General features: G+C 40.0%; 2 protein-coding genes across 3 annotated transcripts in view; both read right to left on the bottom strand.

Moving 5' to 3' along the window:
• Positions 1-10,378, bottom strand: part of minar1 (membrane integral NOTCH2 associated receptor 1) — a 13,741-nt gene extending 3,363 nt beyond the window's left edge. Inside the window, exons 1-4 of one of the 2 annotated variants that reach the window (XM_005742861.1) lie at positions 10,297-10,378; positions 9,970-10,150; positions 7,151-8,036; positions 2,940-4,391 (exon numbers count right to left, since the gene is read on the bottom strand). In XM_005742861.1, the coding sequence (XP_005742918.1) occupies positions 2,940-4,391; positions 7,151-8,036; positions 9,970-10,001 (2,370 nt within the window). In that variant the 5' untranslated portion in view covers positions 10,002-10,150; positions 10,297-10,378. Of the gene's footprint in view, positions 1-2,939; positions 4,392-7,150; positions 8,037-9,969 lie in introns of both variants that reach the window. The other variant, XM_005742862.1, reaches the window with a different exon arrangement.
• A 2,544-nt stretch (positions 10,379-12,922) lies between these two features.
• Positions 12,923-20,454, bottom strand: part of adamts17 (ADAM metallopeptidase with thrombospondin type 1 motif, 17) — a 104,190-nt gene continuing 96,658 nt past the window's right edge. The window contains exons 21-22 of the mRNA XM_005742860.1: positions 19,321-19,498; positions 12,923-15,021 (exon numbers count right to left, since the gene is read on the bottom strand). Coding sequence (XP_005742917.1) covers positions 14,870-15,021; positions 19,321-19,498 — 330 coding nt within the window. The 3' untranslated portion in view covers positions 12,923-14,869. The remainder of the gene's footprint in view (positions 15,022-19,320; positions 19,499-20,454) is intronic.

The raw sequence follows: 20,454 nt of genomic DNA, 5'->3' as shown, positions 1-20,454 counted from the left end.
CACACACACACACACACACACACACACACACACACACGCACACACACCCAAGAAACACCTGATTCCAGGTCTCTCTTGGAAATTAGATCTCAATAAGATTTTTACCTGGCTGAATAAAGGACTAATAATACCCACGAACCCACTAATGACACACAAAGACACACACGCACACACTGACAATCCCCGACGGTGCGGTAAGGAGACGTCCCTCTGAAACAGCAAGCCAGGACGCAGCCACAGCGCCCCACAAACGACATGTAGACCCCCGCACCTGGCAGAGTGTGACACAGTGTGCTGTGGAGTGTGAGTGTATATACGGGATGACTATTACTGTATGAAAACTAGAGTGCTGTTGGGTGGGGGATGTGACACAAACACCCCACTGCTGAACAGTAGTACTTACACACATCCCCCAGCCGACGAGAAGAACTTTAAATTGTATTCTGGATTTAACAGGAAGCCAATGAAGGGAAGCCAACACAGGAGGAATCTGCTCTCTTTCTAGTCCCTGTCAGGACTCTTGCTGCAGCATTTTGGATTAACTGAAGGCTTTTCAGGGAGTTTTTAGGACTTCCTCATAATAACAAATTACAGTAGTCTAGCCTAGAAGTAATGCAATAATATGAATCCTACAAAAATGAATACTTCAGTTTTGAATATGATTAGTCTATCTCTATTAACAGGCTGCATACTACAGGCTTTTAAGCTGGCAGTAAATCATTGCATAAAAAGCCATCACTTGACCCAGCATCTTAGCTGATTATAGACCAATCTCTAACCTTCCTTTCTCAAAAAATCTCAAAGATTCTTGAAAGAGTACTTGTAAATCAGCCAAACTGATAATCAGAAGAAATAGTATATCAGAAAAGTTTCCCAATTCTTAGTTTCCAAATTATAGAACAGAAACAGTAAAGCATACAAATTCTAACGAGCTACGGTGGCATTACCTTACTCTGCAGCAGCACTGTGAGGAATCTTGGAGTCATTTTTTAACCAGGATATGTCCTTCAATGTGCACATTAAACGAATATGTGGGGTTGCTTTCTTGTATTTGTGCAATATCTCTAAAATTAAAAAAACATCCTAACTCAGAGTGATGCTGAAAAACCTTCATGGGAGAATTCGAGGCTATATGAAAACCTTTCAGGTGATTTGAAATGCTGCAGGCAAAGTACTGACAGTGACAGGAAAGAGAGCAAATGTCTCTAATGCTGGCTTCTCTTTATTGGCTACCTGTTAAATCCAAAATCGAATTTAAAATGTTTCTCCTCATACAAATTCTTGAATAATGAGGCCACATCTAATGTTAAAGACTTCATAGTAACATATCACATCACCATATCATAGTACCTACACCCTGCCAGTGATCAGATAATCAGCTGGCCAAAGGTGGAGACAGAAGAAACTGACATCAAGTGGCTGGACGAGGATGGACTGAAAGACAGCTAAGAAGCACTGATCATGGCAGCACAGGAACAGGCTCTAAACACAAGATCCACAGAGGCTGGGGTCTACCACACCAGGCAAGACCCCAAAGATGTGCAACATAACTAGGTGGCCAAAATAATATACAGGAACATCTGTGGTGTTTCCTGGAAGTCAAGGTCAAAATGGGACACGTCCTCTAGTGTGGTTGAGAATGACAGAGCTAAGATCAGGTGAGACTACAGATACAGACACACAAACTGGTGATGGCTAACCAACTGGACATTGTAATGGTGAACAAGCTGAGGAAGACAGTGATCGATGTAGCTATCCTGAGTGATAGCAACATCAGGAAAAAGGAACATGAGAAGCTCAAGAAGTACCCAGAGCTGAGAGATGCCAGCTTCTTCCTCTGCAGCTCTGCCATACGTTCTGTATTCTGTTTCCAGTCCACTTACTATTAAGTCATTCATACTGCAATAGCAACTTCTGTTGTTTGGAGATATTAGAAAACTCTCCTGACATACAATATAGAGATTTCTTAATCCCCTCGATCTCATCCTCAGAGACTGTACCCATCTTTGCTCAATTAAGATATAAACAAACACAGTTAACCTGTTTAGTTGTTGCTTAGCAGGAAGTTGACAGTTGGCTTGATGTGTCAGCACTAGAGGGAAGCAATAGAAACCTTTCCCCTTTTGATTGTTACGCTAGTCGGACACCACAAAAGTGTGTTACTTGAGAATGTCAAGCAGATTGTTGATATTAGCCGACCTTGTTGGTTTGTGACGCCAATCAGTTGATAATGTGCAAATGACAAGGCACAGGAGCAAAACATAAGGTGCTTTGTGAAGGGAAAAGTAGGAGCATTCACTGTCCACAACCCTAGTCAGTCTGTCTTCTGCAAAAATGGCTGGAGGCTAATAAGGAAGCCTGGTCCTGGGCTATTGAAGCCTGGTTGTGGCCTGGTGGCTGAGCTTGGTGACTGCTGGAGGATCCTGGGCCTGATGTTGGATAAGAAGGCCTGACTCACGGTCTCTGCTCTGATTCATGCCAAAGGTGTTCCATCAGTTAGAGGTCTGTGCAGGCCAATCAGATGTTTCTACACCAGGGTCACCAGTAAGACACAACACACAAGCTTGTTAAGGTGACCAAAATGCAGCCAAGACTAAAACAATGACTGGTTTCTTATACTAACTCCAGTTCAGCATAATGCATGATCTAACATCACCTTCACAAGAAGAATGACAGATACAAATAAGAATGTGCATTTAGTTAAGTAGACGAATATCAGCAGTTATATTTATAAACCTACTGCCCCGATATCTCGTCTGATCATACAAGTGATAACTCCAGGACACAATATACATTCCAGATTGTTTCCCTTTAAAAACTCTCTCATGCTTTGTGAATACAATGTAAAATGATTCCATATAATCTACAAGTGCCATGCAAAATTCTTGTTACTGAATTTGTGTTTCTTTATACAAACACACACACACACACACACATACCTCTTTAACCTTCCGATGCCTATCCTTGTCTCTGTCCTCAGGGTGACAGGAGTAGGACACAGTCCCCCGGTCCTGTAGAGAGTTGGTTATGCTAGCAACCTTCGACTCGGTAGCCATGGGCTCCTCGTTGAGTGAACAGGAAGACCTTCTGAATAGCATGCCTTTCTTCACAGCCTTAATCCCAAGAGTGTTGCTATTACTCCCATCTGAGCAACACCACTCTCCGACATATCCATTGTCTGTTTTCACATTGTGACCAGTGGTGTTGCACTGGTAAACATGGGGTGAAAGAGCAGTACTGTTGAAATGTGGATGTGGGTAGGGTTGAGCCTTTGTCGGTGTGGCATTGGACCTGGATGATGATGATGATGCTTTCTCCCCGTGCCTCCCATTGGCCTCAGGCTCCTGGATCTTTTCATCCAGTTTGTTGAGCTTGGAAAGTACCTGGGATATTTCACTGCGAACCCCTGACAAAGACTCCAACTTCTTCTCAATCTCACCAATTCTCCTCACAAGCTTACACACACTTGTCTTGAGCTCATCATCAGTGTTTTCAAGTGAATGGAACAGGCGGTCTACCTTAGACTTGGCTAATTTGACTGTGTTGCATTCAGGGGAGCTGTCACCTTCTGACTTTACCTGAGACAGAGACCCATTACTATTGTAACATGATGACTGAACAACACCCAGAGAGTCACAAACACTCATATCATCCAGAAAACGAAAAATATCACTTATGTCATCACTAATGACCTCACACTCCTCAACTGAGCGTTTCAAACCGTGCCTTTCGCTGTCGTTATACTTAGATTGGTATTCTTTCAGCTTCTGTTCAATCCGCTCAGTTTGTGTTCCAACACTAGAGGCGCTTTCCCCTTCTTGAAAGGATGCATTCTTCGTATTTTTGTCCCCAAACCTTTTGGCTACGTCTCCATTGTCCAGACCTCCGGGTCCCCTACCCATCAGTGATATATCCTTGGGTTTTATTTCAGTACTTTTCTTTGCAAAGCCAGGTGACGCTGATACCTTTTGCATCGGGGTGTGAAAATATTGCTCACTCTCAGTGGTAATAATGTTACACTGATGGTTTTCTTTGAGTGGTCTGCTGCTTTGAAAAATCCTTTCTGAAACAGGAGGGCCCTCTTCTGCGTTGAGACTGAGGCTCTTCATGGGCCATACTGGCTGTTTCCCTGCTTTGTTAATGTGCTTCTTGCTACTAACACACTCAGAGACGGTGGTTGGACCAAAATAAGTTGACACCTGTAAGTCATCCAGGCTCTCGTGCTTCACCCTCCGTCTGTCCTGTAGGGGGGAGTTAAGTGGCGGTTCAAAGTAGGGGTTACTGTAGGGCAGTTCGAAGCTACGGTTGAAGAAGGTAGCAGGCTTACGTAACTCCCTATTGTGGTAACCTTCAGCAGCCTTACTGCCCTGTTTGCCCTCACTGGTGATGACCTGCAATAATAACCAAGACAAAGATGGAGTTGGCTTAAAGGCACAAAAATGCAGCAATTATCAATCATAACTCGGGGATTAAGAAAGTTTAGAATTATGAAATAACACAATACTACAGAGAAATCTGGGCAATAACTGATTTATAAAATACAAATGGACTAATTTGAGGTGTAGAGAATCTAGTCACATCATCCATTATGTTACTATTTTTTAGCACATCAATCAACTTTAATTACAAGACAATAGAGGTGTCAGGAACATCTGTATCAATAAACTGTACAAAACCGTATACAAAACATTTTTATTATACTATGTGTGTGTGTTATTGACAGGACATCGAATCTTTCATGTTTAGTTCGTTTAGAATATTTGGGATGTGAGATTATTAAGATAACACTATTATTCACTAAATCAAAGCAGGTATTGATAATAGTGGGAGAAAATAAGTAAATATTAAAACACACTCATGTGTGTTGTACACAAGGTGCCACTTTAGCTCAGTGGGTGAGCAGGAAACCACATGACCGGCGGGCAGCAGCCCAGGTGTATGACCTGTGGCCTTGTGCTGCATGTCCACCCACTCTCCCACTTTCTGTCTGTCTTTACTGGTTCACAATTTTAAAAGAAGCAAAACATTTTCGACACGGTCAGTTCAGGGAGCCAGCATATGATTAAGGGTCGCAAAGGGGAAAATGCACTCACTCAGTACTTGCATATTCTTTATAATTTGTCTGTTCAGAAAATGGAGGCTTAGGTTAGCACTTGTTGTTTTTGTGACAATGAATATTTCATTGGGTGGCTGTTACATTTCCTGACACCAGCTGTATTTGTCAGTGTGAGGAATGTTTACTTTGCTAAAGCAGAAGAGTCAAAGTTGAGGAGAAATACTTGTGGTGTCATATCATAGTATTGTGTTGTTTGGCCATCAAACTAGTGAGCAGCAAAACATATGATCAAGGCCACCGGCCTGTGGGTCACACTTTAACAACCTTGTATTAGGGCTGGGCCATATTATACCGTTCACGGTAATACCGGTATAATGTTAGGCAACGATAGGAAAATGAAATATCGCGATAGAATATGAGTAAAACGCGCATGCGCAGTGCCTTTGTTTTCATACGCACATGGCCGATTGTTGAGTGAAACCAGAATTGGTTTGTAAAAACGGTGCAACTTCAGTGATGTGGAACTGGTTTGGTGTTTGTCCGTCAGATACACGACAAAGCACATTTTTTTGCAGAACATGCAAGCGGCCGTCGTTATTGTCGTATTTGTCGGACTAAGATGCTCTTAAATCTGGGAGTAATCTGGGTCCTAAACTCCGTATGCCTCAGGTCAAACAACACTGCAGCATCACTGAGAGTTAAAAACTGTCTAAATTCTTTCATCTTTAATAAAACGATCAGCATTGCTGCTTTACCAGGTGTAACTATGAAGTTTAACTTCCAGGCATCCATGAAAACAAAATTTATTACATTTAACGGAGTTAGAAGTTAGCAGGAAGCTAGCGGAAGTTAGCTCGCTAGTTTCGCTAGTTACCTAAGCATGATATAGCATGTTCTGACTGAGAGATTTCTGAAAAAATTCAAACGTACAGCTCTGCTATCACTTCCAACATAAATGAAGACAGGAAACTAAACAGCAGTGACGTTTGTAGGGTTACTGAAGTTGGGCTAGCTGGTATATAATGATGTGCTACGTGATCGCTAGCGACACAGCTATGTTAGCATAATATAAACAGTGAAGCTGGAGGACAAACACTAACACTTTTCCACTTATAAAAGTTAACGTGAAGGTTCTTCATGGTTAGAGACAAATGCAATCGCATGGCAGGATGCTGTAAACGGACCAAACTTCAGTCAGGAGAACAACTGAGATAATCCATCCACAATACCAGGTTAGTCATTAATATACTGCAACAACATGGGAATAGAGCAGCTGCCAGAGAATTCAACGTTAATGAATCAATGTTACAGAAGTGGAGGAAGCAAGAAGAATGAGTTTAATAAAGTTTGATTTATCTGACTGCTTTGTTTCGCTTAATGTGCCTTATAATCCCGTGCACCTTATGGTCTGAAAAATACGTACTGCACACTGCAGTTTAATGTTGCAAAGCAGCTCTTTTTAACTTCAGTGGATATTATACATGTTTATGCTCAGGATATGTCAGCCCATTTCTACTGGAAATGCCTTTTGGTTAAACTTTCAGCAAGGAATTTGCATTTGCACTGTTACATTTTTATAAAGCTTTAATGTACATAAAAAACAGCTTCTTGTTTAAGTGAAAATAAATGGAAGGTTGTCTTTTTGCACTAGTAATGTTGTGGAGTTGTATTTTGTCTCGCATCAATTATATTGTCAGTTATATCATTATCGCAAATTTTCAAATATATATCGTGATAAATATTTTTGGCCATATCGCCCTGCTCTACCTTGTATTATTGTTTTTTTTTCATCACTGCATTTCAGAGGACGTAAATAAAATGCCCATAACATTGCCTTCAAATTTTTAAAAATGTTTTACATATATGTTTATGTGTTTGTGTGCATTTTTGTGTGTCTACAAACACGGGTTAGGGTATAATTTAGTATATTTAAATTGTGAATCTCCAATAGACTATTCAACTCAAATGAAACTCAAATTTCCATTTCGTTTACTAAACTTGTGTACCATCTCATATGTCACCTGGCCGTCTCCCTATAGACATCTGTCTCAGTAATTCCTTTCAACAGCACTACAGCACCCTAAAAACACAAACCTGTGGTGAAAAAGCCACAAAATTGTGAAAATCCTTCTTAAAATCGTTTCTCTTCTGGATGCAAGTGTGAAGAGAGAAGGGCTCTGGATGTCCCATGTTCTGCAGGGACTCCTGGTCAGTGGTGGACTCAGTGTCTATGTCCATAGGAAAGTAGGTGCTCTGCATTTCACAAGGTGGTGATGGTGGACTGCTGCTAGAGTACTGAGGCAGATGATGCAGCTTGTCCAGAGAGCCTGCTCTACATTTCATGTCTTTCCTCATGCCCAGGAGGAAGTTTGGTCCTGAGGAGACAAGAAAGCGCTGCCGGCTGTTGCAATCAGAGGAATTAGCACAGGGAGGGGCGTTCTGAGCCACAGGATGCTGCTGAGAGTGGTGATGATGGCGCCCTTCCCTGGGGTGATCCATGTGCTCATAACCGATCCCCCTGTCACAGTCCTGATACTTAAGGTGATCACTGTCAGACCTGCAGAACTCCACTGACTGACTCTTGTGAAACGTGGCTCTTTGAACTATAGGAAGCTTATCTTTGGCTATTCCTCCATTCATGTGGATCAAATTGAACATGGTGACAATGTCCGCTGCAACCATGAGCTTTTTGGACAGCGGGTCCTCAGTGGAACAGCGCATCTTGTCCTTGAAGAGGGTGGCTGGGAAGGCAGGGTCCAGGCAGGCTGTGTGGAAGAGCAGGCTGCGGAGCTTGGCCAAGTGCACTAAGTCAAAGCGAGCACACAGAGACTTGCACAGGTCCTGGTAGGACATGGTGGTGTGCTTGGTGTCCAACTCTTCCAGGATCCGAACCAGGAACAGAGAATACTCTGGGAGGGAGTCCATGGCTGCTGGATGGCAGGAAGAAAGAATCGGTTCTTCCTCAGGAGAGGCTTGACACCTGGAAACAACACAGTCAAATGTTCATTCTGTGCTAATCTGGTTTTCTGTGAAATAAGACACATAACAGAATCAAACAGACACAATGCAGACAGGCCACAGTCACAACAACGAATATAATGGACGAAAAAGTTAACACAATTCCTTCCCATCCAATCGATAACCTACATTCTGACAATAACAGCAATAGTGACATGTCCGTCAAAATAAATAAATACAAATCAACATTTCACGTTTTTAGTTGTATTCAGGGGCGGATCTACTGCGGTGGCAACTAATCTCTTGTCATCCTTGTGCCATTGTAGTTTTGCATATGACAGTGTTGTCTATTGCAGTGAGATTTTAGATTTCAACACTGTAGAAATGGAATGAAGGTGTGCGGTATTAACCCTCTGGGGTCTACGGACACGTCATCGCCTCCAAATCACATGACCAATTTAAGATAACATAGCAACAAGATGCAGACTGACTGAGTCGTCATTTCAATTTCCTTTGACAGTTCAGACTTCAAACTACATAGTAGTTTTTAAATTGTGTTAATACGCCATGTAAAAACAGAGTTATATATATATAGACAATGCTTTTTTCTGAATACTATCATCACGTTTTGTGCAAGAAATTGTAAAAACTGCATTTTCTAAGGACAGCACAAAACAACAACATGAACAACAACAACAAAACGTCACTACTTTCCTATTGGTGGGAAAATGTACCATGTCGACCTTAGGAAGGTGAGAGAGCTTTGGGAGTGACGATGGTGAGAGCAAGTGAGCGAGAAAGAGGAAACATCAACAGTGTGGTTTGAGATTTGAGAGATTTGTGACATTTAGCGTGTTTGGAGTGTACAGTTAGTGTATACTGTAGTCATTGTTTTGTTTTGTGTGACACTGAGGGCACTGCTGGATGTCACAGTCGCTGCCAAAAAGTCATCAAAGGCAGATTGCAGTGTAAACGCTGTCTCCAGGTGGGAAACAGGAGTGATACACTTCCTGTTGTCATACCTGCAGGTTTCAGGAGTGTGATGTGCTCCTCTGTCTTGTGGTGGACAGAAACTATTTTTTGAAGCGGCACAAATAATTTGTGTGGCATCTTATTGTGACACCTGATTGTTGTGTAATTTTAGTTTTAGTAGTAGGCTCAAATAGTTGTACAGAAAACACAGAGGCCTTGGCTGCATCTTTAGAAAAATAGTTGTTCATAACTTTATTGTATGCAAAAATTGTGCATAAGTTTTTAAAATTCACAGTTTTCGCTAAACATGTTTGTGGCCTTTACAGTAACAAAATACAACTTTCTTTTACTCAGATTTTGTGTTTTTTGTGTGATTTTAGATTATTGTGCCCATATTATACTATGACAGTATGCCAGTGAAAACATAACTGTAAATTCAGCTTGTGCTGAAATAAAAGATACCACACAAGACAAGGTAAATAATTTTTAAAGGTGAAATACAAAGGTAAAATGAAAAGCAGTCAAAAATGGCCAGTTATACCCTGGCCCTCAATAAATTATGACAAATTAGGTTTAAATTTCAGGTGAAAAATCTTTTCATGACAGTGCAGATTTTGTGTAAATGTAACCTTGTAACCACGTGGTTATTTCTAATTTAACTAAACCACCTCATGTTGTGTAGATTTCTGAATTTTGTACTTATTGGGCTATGTTTATTTATTATACAGGCTATACAGTACATGAAATCTACATTCACTTGTTTTATGTAACAGATATTTTCCATTTGTTTGGGCTAAAGAAAATAAGAACCTACGAAACGTGTACATTTACTGCGTTTGACGTATTTTAACCATATATAATGCATATTACAGAATGTATGTAAAGAAATTGCTTTTATTTTGCCACCCCATTTGATTCCTATGCCACCCTAAGAAAATTTCTTTAGATCCGCCCCTGGTTGTATTTGTACAAAAATCACTTACACGGACTCACTGTGAACAGAGCTGAGAATCATCTGATCAGCTGGGTGCGGGATCGAAACGGCACGGCGCTCGTTAGAGCCAAAAAACGGGAAAATGAATGGAGGATCATCTGGATGTGAATCCGCAGCGCGCACCCCGCAGCATCCAAAAACGCCTTCAGCCCGTTACATTATCCGCCAGCCTACAGAGGAGCAAACCAAACCCACACGCATGACCACAGCGAACTGTGAACACAATGACATTTAGTGTCCCGGTTGGTTTAAACGTTAAACACGGATCCACGCTCCTGCCCACGCAGAGCGGGCTGTAGTGAATCCATTGACCTACGTTTTCCCTCCTGGTTTACTGCTGACTACAGCTGTGGGTCTGTCGCGAAGGGCCTGGGTGGAAATTCAAACTGCCTGCTGTGCGAAGCCTGAGTACTATCAAATTAACTGGACACCAACAGCACTGATTTCCGCTTTCAGAGGAAAAGCTTGAGAAGTAACACAAACACAAAAACACGTTTTCACTTAGAAGCAACAATTCTGATCAGCAGCAAGAATTGCATCAGCAGTTTGATTTATCTTATTGCTTTCCAGCAACGTCATCAGTGTTTTTAATGCATTCATCTATTTGTTTGTTTGCATTTCAGTTGAACTTTGCTTAATTATAGCAGATTTTATCTGCCAGAGACCCATCGTTACAGTATTTAATCGCTCCCTTCATGTTGTTTTGCAGTAACAACATCGCTTTGACATGTAATGTAGCACCCGAAGAACCGCGTTGAAAAGATGCGGGCGTTTATTTTGAAGGCGGAGAGTCGTATTTCCGTTCACAGACTGGGTGATGCTGTGGGGTCGCTGCGGTTCTTTGTTTCTACTCAGAATGATGTAACTACACTTAGCATCCGACACAATATGCCGTCTGCGATCTCACACGCGCTATTATTTCACAGGATGCTACACATCTGTGACTGCTGACCAGTAATCAGTGTAGGAAAATTAATAAATATACAAACAAAAGTGTCATACGTATCTCATTATTATTGAGAAATAGTGCGTTTAGGTTGTTTGTCGCTGTTTTGATTTTTTGTTTTGATTTTAAATCAGTGTGTCACACTAACTTTTGTTCCTTAACCATATGCAGTGTACATTTGATCTGCAGTGGGCTGGTCCAGTAAAACCATTGTACATAACCAATAAACATGAAGCATGCTTGAACAGGAAAATAAATAATATGTATTTTGTGCCGTGCAGTGATCGACATTAGGGTTTGATTAGCACGTAATGTTAAAGTTCTTGTTACATTTAGTGAGCTATTTTAACTCTATTCTATATTTGAAGTATTTTTAAATGTACAAATATTTTTACTTTCTCTGAATTCTCTTTATTTAAATTAGTTTGTACCTTTTAAGATGTCAGTAGGCATAAAATCATCTATTTATTTAAGCTTTTTGCTATTTATGGAGGACAACATGACTGCGGTATGACACAAATGTGGGTGTGTCCTCATCTCCCAGAGGAGTCCAAATTGTCATCAAACAGACCAACAGACAGAAAAAAACATTTGAAAATAAACAACCAAACTATGAGCTGTGATTTAATTACTTTATGATCTCTGTGGAAATTTCTTCCACATCATTTACTGTATATTTCACAGCACTCAGGTACTGTAGGTGCAGTGAATGCTTAAACTGTACTGACTGGAATGACATTCAGTGACATTTAGTATACTTTGTTGGGATTTGGCTGGGTTTTGATGAATTCATCATCCAACTTTTGAGTATTACTTTTCAAACTGAATTAATAAAGACAAGCATCATGTAAAAACATAAAATAAAACCACACATTGTCTTTGATCATCATTTATGAATCTATGCACTCACATATTAAAATTAATTAACTTAAATCAGTAGTGCCATCTCCGGTCTTGGCAGAGGGCAGTGATATAAGGAATAGGAGAACTGACAGCTATTCTTAAAAAAATAAAAATAAAAAATCCATTTACCTATTTTTTAAAAACGATTTTGGAAATCGGAAAATGGTTTTTGAAACGAGGTTTTCATTGAGAGTTTAATTCTTTTTTGTGAAATTCATTAATTAATGGATCAATAATTCATCCTTGTTTACAGGAGGTAAACAACACAGACTCAAACACAGGCTGAGATAACACAACTAAGATCACTGAGAACTAAAGAAACCCAAAAACATGAACAACAATAATTAAAGAATTACAAAGACTGAAACACAAATACTGGATCGCAGTTTCAGTACCGTGAGAGTAACAGTGTGTTTTAAACAAGACTTAAAAACAGCCTGGCACTTTTCTGTCACCAAGTGGGTCACAAATCTGGGACACTGTTAACATAAAAATCACACAGCTGCTCAGAGTGATGTCAGGATGCAGGATGGTTGTTTCTTTTTTCTGCTCTCAAATCGTGTACACGTGATGGTGTACCTGTATCTTAAACGTTTCTCCCTATATACTCACTGTGTTGACCGACAGCTGTGTCAAGAAGTGTTTGAACCTTTCCTGATTTCCTATTTTTTATATGTTTATCACACATAAATTGATGATCAGCAAAAAATGTAATTGTTAGACACAAGTCAACACAAAATGCAGTTTCTACCACCAGCATATCTCACTGTTTATAAGTGAATTCTAAATTTACGTGGCGAATTCTAAAATATGAAAAAATGTCAAATTTCAAGATTTACATTTAGTCTTAAAAAAAGACCACTTTCTAGGCTTTTCCAGAATTTTCAGCTGCACGTCACAACCTTTTAATCAAGTTTCAGGCAAAAATGTTCATAAATATAAGAGATACTTAAATCACAGCATAAAATATTTTTAATACTTACATACAGTATTCTTCATAGAAAGTATAATTTTCATTTTATTAAATTAACCATCTATGACACGTCTTTATGCATGAATATACAAACAAATGCATGCATACACAAATACCCAGCTCTCAATCAGCACGGTGAAAAACACTTACTATTGAAATTTTATTAATCAAACATGGTGTATGTGCAACTAACAAAGAACAGTACAAGAATAATAAAGAATATTTATACCATAAGAAAAAAAGTATTGTCAAAACAATGGTATCAATCCACCAACAAATAAAAGCAGACAGCCATTAATTGTAAGGATCATACACAGACATAATCTGAATTCCACAAATGTGAAACAAGTTATAAGATAGCACCATTCAACCAACTGTAAAACACGTTTATCATATGATGATATACACACCAACACGCATGTGTTCTCCCTGACTGTATAAGGGACATGAACTGGCATTCATACAGCACCTTCTAGTCTTACAGCTAAAAGCATTAAAAACCCCATAAAATTCATCAAGTATTACATTTTTTGGCCATTTGAGAAAAAATATTATATCTGGCTATTTTATCTGGATAGTAATCACACTAGTAACTGATGTTCTTTTGAGCACCTCATACTGAGGAAAATAAGTGCTTATAACTTTTGATTGGCAGTTTTAAAAGAGGAAGAAGCAGCACCAGTGAGGTTTGAACAGGCTGAACAGAATTGTCAGCTGTGTCTACAACAAATACTGGTTCTGACTTGTGTTTAGCTGTATATGCAACTATACAGGTTAACTAGCTTCAGGTCTTGGTGCATCTAATCAGATACTGCTAGTGAAATAGTTATATTCTTGCTCCTGATCACTACAGGCAGTTTAAATGATTGAATTGTAAAATCTTACTATCAAACTAAAAAAGATTAGCTGACCTAATTCCTTTGCACAACTTTATAAAAACAAAAACTACCAGGATCAAAATTGACAGCAACTGCTATCACAACTAGAGATCAATGAGGTACATGAACGCTACGGCAAGGGGAAGCCAGGACTTTAGGTCAGGACGAGATATTGTGATCCCCACCCTCTGAGATGGATACCAAGCCCCCCCCAAAAAACTGATGCGTTCAAGGTGTTCAGTATGGCAGCTGGAAAACTGGACCCTTTTGGTCGATTACCAAGAATACGTGAAGTACGCTCTCAAGGTGTGACCATCACCGAAACCAACCAGCTCTGAATATCTCAGGCGGCAGTAACTTGAGAAAGAAGAAGAGCAAGTAGAGGAACCATTTTGGAAGGCACAGAGGCACTAATCATGTCTGCACAGGAACAAGCAAGATTGATAGAGGCTGGGATCTACCACACCAGGCAAGACCTCAGGTGCAGGCTGTGCAAAGAGGTCCCAAGATGCTAGCAGACAGGGCATGGCTGGCATAGTATACAGGGATATCTGTGCCAAATATAGCCTAAAGTCCCAAGGTCAAAATGGAACACCCCCCTTAGGGTGGTGGAGAATGACTGAGCGCAAACCAAACACTACCAGAGCCCCAGAATTTGTTTTCATCGTTATCTGCTACATGAGCTTTCCACACCCGAGTAAGATCAGTGTGTCTTCTATTATAAGCTGGAGTGATTCAGTAGAGTTCTACAGTATTTTACAGTGGCTCCTGATCATAGGCACATATTACAGTAATTTATTAATACTTACATAATGTTACTTAAACATTAAAAAAGTGACCAATGATTTGAAATTTGCTATATAACAGAAACAATACAAAAGAAGGAGAGGGGAAAGTTCATGCTTACTCTGAATCACATGTTATTTAGTGGACCTGCCAGGTTATTATATAACACACATTTGTCAGTTGCTGCGTACAATAAAGTTTGTTCTTTGTTTTTGTCTACAGCAAGTAAAATATCAGATATTTTCTAATGTGCATTGAAATTACAAGCTAAATATTCTTGTTTCCAGTATACATTTATGTATACTTACCTTTTTTGTTTTAAATAAAAAAAAACCCAAAGAATTTCTGTAGATTATTTATCAGTATTATATAACATTTAAAAGGGAGTATGTGCTTTTGGTTATTAGCGCTTGTGCAGTATTTTGTTAGCATAAAAGACCCGACAGGTTTCACAGCATCGTTGGTACCACCTCATGTCCTGACAAAGGTCTTTATCCCGGATCACATGACAGTACACTGTCCACCTGTCCCCCAAGCACTTGTAGGTCAGAGCAGCTGTTGGGGTGGAAGAGAAGAAAGCAGCAATTCAGTATATTTAGCAGATGTGAGAGTCTTGTTAAATGTTAATAAAAGTGTACTTCATTAGCAATGCCTTCCCAGCAATCAATCGTATCTTTTTACCAGTGTGACAAATTGAGTGGGATCATTCCATTTTTGTTCTAACAATGTCCTCCTAAGCATTTCTTTTAATTCCCCATTATACTACTTTTGCTTGTAATTAAATTATATTGCCAAAAATGTTAACCCACCTAAATAATTGATGTTCTAATCACTTCCACATAACCACAAGCGTGTAAAGTTAAGCAGCTAGGCATGTAGAATGCTTCTACAAACAGGAGTTCATTGAATTCCAGCATGGTGCTGTGATGCGATGTCACCTGTGCATCCCATCGCAGCACCATGCTACTAAATATTCCACAGTTAGTGGCAAAGCAGAAGTGACTGTGAATGATAGCAACTCAGCCATGAAGCGGTAGGCCAGCATCCAAGGTCAGTGGATACTGAGGCACATAATGTGCAGGGGTAGCCAATTTTCTGCAAAGTTGCTACAGACCCCTAAACTTCATGGGGTCTTCAGATTAGCTCAATAACAGTTTGGGTTTCTATGGTCGAGCCTTACACCACCAAGTGTAGAGCAGTAGAGGCGTGTTCTCTGGAGTGTTGAATCACGCTTCTCCATTTCAGGTTACCAGCTTTGTTGGAACAGTTTGGGAATGCCTCCGTCCTGCTCCAACATGACTGTGCACCAGTGCAAAAAGCAAGGTCTATAGAAACATTCGCAGAGCCAGTTTGGTGTGGAAGAACTTAACTGGACTGCACAGAGTCCTGACATCAACCAGACAGAACACTTTTAGGAACTAGAGCATATACTGAGAGCCATGCCTTCTGTTTGATCTGAAAAATGAGCTTCTGAAAGAATAGTTTAAAAATTCCCATAAGCATACTCCTATACCTTGTGGAAAGCCTTCACAGAGGAGTTGAAGCTATCATAGCTGCATAGGGTGGGTCAACATCGTGTTAAATAAAGAATGGACTGTAACTCAAGTACATATGCATGTAGAGATGGAATTGAGAACTAGAGATGGCACGATACCACTTTTTTATGTCCGATACCGATACCGATATCATAAATTTGGATATCTGCCGATACCGATATGAATCCGATATAGTGTTTTTTAATCAACAAAACTGTTTTTTAAATATCTTGCTGCATTTTGTATAAGTTCATACTCAAGTTTAAAACACCAACTACACTAAAGCTATTCTGTTATACCTGTATGCAAAAAAATATTTCATAGTTCAGCAATACTGATCAATCTAATAAACTTAAACCTACACCATCCTCCCTATTCTGGTATTTTAAAGAGTACTTAGCGTAAATATTAAGCAACCTAACTAATAGGGTTCCAACTCCCAGCAACAAAAATAAATAAATAAAAAATAGGGAACCACTCCTCACGCTCCACCTCATGATGCTTAATCGACGTAATCAACCTTAATTTGATGCAGCGTGAAAAAAAATACACAGAAATCAATTATTTTTCAAGAAATATTAAATAGATTCAACATCTTTCTTCAACAAAATTGCAGACTGCACAGATGGTACCTTCCCAAAGGAAAAAGTACTATAGCTTACTAGGGTATATTAGACTTAATAGTTACTATATACAATAATGGACTTCTATTCATTTTGCATCAAATTAAAACTTTGGCTGTCAGATAATTATTTATTAAAAGCTCGACATTTTAAATGAGAATAAGAAAGAAAAGTATGTCTTTGTGCCCCCTTTTCCCTGTTCATGCCCTATCGGCCCCCCTGGCTAAACTTTGCTAGATCCGCCCCTGCACAGTTACAGCCGTCAGCTACGTAGAAAAAGATCCTGGAGTAGAAAGTAATAATAAATAAATTCTAACAACAGCTGATCAAGCTTAAACGTGCTGCTGTTGTTCAGCCGCTGGTTTCCTCTTTCTGGTGCAAAGTGGGCCAAAAACAAACAAGAGAGACGGACTCACGACAGAAAAGCCGATCAGCTGATCATTAAGCAGTTTCATGATTGAAGTAGCAGCAAGAAGAGGCAGTCGCTCCATATTTCGCTTGTTAAGCTTAACGCAGGAATGCTTTACAAACATTCAGAGATGGACTTACGCACTTGCTTTACTTCTCTCGGGATAACTTTGTCGGAGATGAAATGCCGGGTTGCTAGCGAAGCTCCACATGCTATCCAGACCACCGACAGGTCCCGCATGCCACAGCCGCTCTATCACCTGATGCATACTGCTCCAACGTGCTAACGTTCTGAGGTGAGTTACGGCGTGTTGCAAGTTTTGTGAGGTGCTTTCGTGATATTTAATGGATCGGATTACATTTTTTATTTTTCTCCGATATCCGATCCAGTAATTTAGGTCAGTATCGGACCGATACCGATACGTAATATCGGATCGGTCCATCTCTATTGAGAACCGGTTCCCAGTCGTCCAACTCCTTGGAACTGCTATCAATCTTATTTACCGGTTCAATTTGCATATGCACTACAATCAGCTGATTTCAATTCTCACTGGCTCAGGCTACAGTATGGATGGGGACATAACTTTCATTTTTATTGCACAAATGGATAAGAGCATGGTAGGTGGAAATTGCATCCAGGACAGAAACAACTCCATTATGCTGCAAACACACATTTGGCTCGTTGCAAGCATCTGGACAGGCAGCATGCTAATGCTAAGTTAGCCAGCTAGCATGCTAACGCTTAGCTAGCCAAGAACCCAGAGTGACGCTAGAGCCGAGTGTTTGCTTACACTAGCCCAACAGCCAGACGCTGAACTTCACCAGGTAACACAAATAAAAGAGCAGTCAGTTGCAGACTCTTTATGCTTAGAACTTTCCTTTTTGCTAAAGCAAATAATTAGGGCTGGATCAGGTAACTCGGAATCCTCCCTTAGTTATGCTGCAACAGGTGTAGGCTGCGGGGGGATTCCCATGAGTATTTCTTCGTCAGTCACCTTTCTCACTCAAAATGCGTTAATACAGTGGTTCCCAAACTTTTTTTGCTAGGCCCCCCTTTGTTTTACAAGAAAAATGTTCGCGCCCCCCCACCACCTGGGAACATATTTGGCGATGCTTCATCTCCTGCTTTGCTTTTGTGTGGGAGCCCCGTCAAAAAACCTGTCAATTATGGTGACAGTGTCCTCATTTTTTTTTCTTTTCATACCGCACCCCCCCCTGCAATGGCTCTGCGGGCCCCACACTTTGGAAACCTCTGCATTAACAGACCTCTCTGCATTGAATCGTACTTATTATTAATCTCTGTCTCTCTTCCACAGCATGTCTTTTATCCTGTCTTCCTTCTCTCACCCCAACCGGTCGCAGCAGATGGCCCCGTCCCTCCCTGAGCCTGGTTCTGCCGGAGGTTTCTTCCTGTTAAAAGGGAGTTTTTCCTTCCCACTGTCACCAAAGTGCTGCTCATAGGGGCTCATATGATTGTTGGGTTTTTCTCTGTGTGTATTATTGTACGGTCTACCTTAGTGCCCTGAGGTTGTTGTGATTTAGTGCTGTATGAATGAATTGAATTGAACTGAACCACACAGGGGGTGGGTAGAATGGGGCTGTCATGGTGGGAGAATGAATACACACACTGGAATATATTTTGGGTTTTTTTGTGAGGACCTTCACTGAGATTCCTCTTACCCCTAGGTTTCACTAAGAACAAACAAATACTCTAACATAAACAACCCTAGCATAAATCTCATTCTAAATGTTATCTTAACACCAGGCTTTAATCGTCATACATGAGTAAAACCTGGTGAGAGCCAGTCATAAAGTTCTTTTTGCATCTTGCATTTTTAGCATCTCTACAATAACTGATGTTTTGTTCAAATCAATTTTATTTAAACAGCACCAAATCACAACATCAGTTGTCTGAAGGCAAGGATGGTATTATAACCAGTTATTATAAATAAATAAATGTTGCAGTGAACACAAACACAAATTTCTGTTTATTTTTCCAAAAACTATCATAATTAATCTATGAAACACATTTACATGCAAGTTTAATTCTGACTTTTCTGTATATTTATTAATCAAGCAAATTACTCAACAGACCTTAATCATTTGTAAATTGAGCTTGTGCCTCGGAGAAAGTGTTCCAGTTCTTTAAATTACAAAGCAGCTGTTTTCTTAGTGTTCTACAACTTGAGGAAGCTTTAGCTGTTCAGTCGGTAAAGGTGAATCTGTACTGTGTGCAACATTTCTTTATCCTTTAAAAATGGAAACTGCAGTTGCGATCAGTGTCTCACCTAGCCTAGGGGAGGTGATGGTATTTGCATTAATTTTCTCATCACAGTTCCCACTGTGACAGGATCGATATGTTGGTGGTCTCAGCATCACAGAGCAGTTGTTACCATGTCGACCGGTCACCTTGTGCATACACTGAACCACCCGTGACTGCAGTCCCTTTCCACAGGATGATGAGCACTGAAACAGCAAATGAAAAGTGCCAGTTTGCAGAGGTTTTACTAAACTTGGTTGATTTTTAAATGGAACAGTAAAATTATCATTTTACAGGTGAGAACTCTTAAGAGCAAGGAAATACTACAGTAGGAATTCATTTATTCATCTTTTAACAGCATTGTTTTAAACAGAGGTAGATTATTTCAAACACTTATTCCCGAGGCTATAACACAGGGTGAATAGTCTACACACATTCTACCATGGGAGAGATTCATTTGGCAATGATTTATGTACTTCACTGCAGAAGTATATCTGTTGTTGTCATTTTCATATATACACATATTAACCTTGAGCATGATGACGAGGAATGAGGAATAATTTCCTTAGGGATTAATAAAGTATTCTGATTCTGATTAAAAATGTAAAGTGCATTAAAATTATAAATGAAAATCAGGATAGAGTCAAGAATCAAGATTTAGCCAACTTCAACGTTATACAATAATAAGAATATTAAGATTAAGAACCGGTTCACAGCAGTTGTAAGTCTGCTTGCCTATGGATCCTACTTATAGGTTCCACTTGTGCTGAAATCAGCTGATTTCAGTTTGTGAGCCAGAAGTGAAAACTAGTGGTGCAGTCTACAGCGTGGATATAGACATCACTTTACAAAAGGATAAGAGTACAATGGTAAATTGCAAACTGTCCCCAGAACAGAAACAACCACATTATACTGCTATAACTTTAGCTCTTTACTCCAAAAGTTGATTCTGTTGATTCTGTTCATCTGGACATATATATATATAACCCTCAAGCTCCCAGGCCTCTGGTAGAGGACCCGAGCTTGAAGGATAAACCGCCCGCAGGGGCGTGCTGGGTGTTATATATATATATAGTGGGGCAAAAAAGTATTTAGTCAGCCACCGATTGTGCAAGTTCCCCCACTTAAAATGATGACAGAGGTCAGTAATTTGCACCAGAGG

Source organism: Pundamilia nyererei, unplaced genomic scaffold (genome assembly GCF_000239375.1).
Source record: "Pundamilia nyererei isolate P.nyererei 1_Seehausen unplaced genomic scaffold, PunNye1.0 scaffold00124, whole genome shotgun sequence".
NCBI classification, from domain to species: domain Eukaryota; kingdom Metazoa; phylum Chordata; class Actinopteri; order Cichliformes; family Cichlidae; genus Pundamilia; species Pundamilia nyererei.
This window is presented reverse-complemented; position numbering and strand designations above follow the sequence as displayed.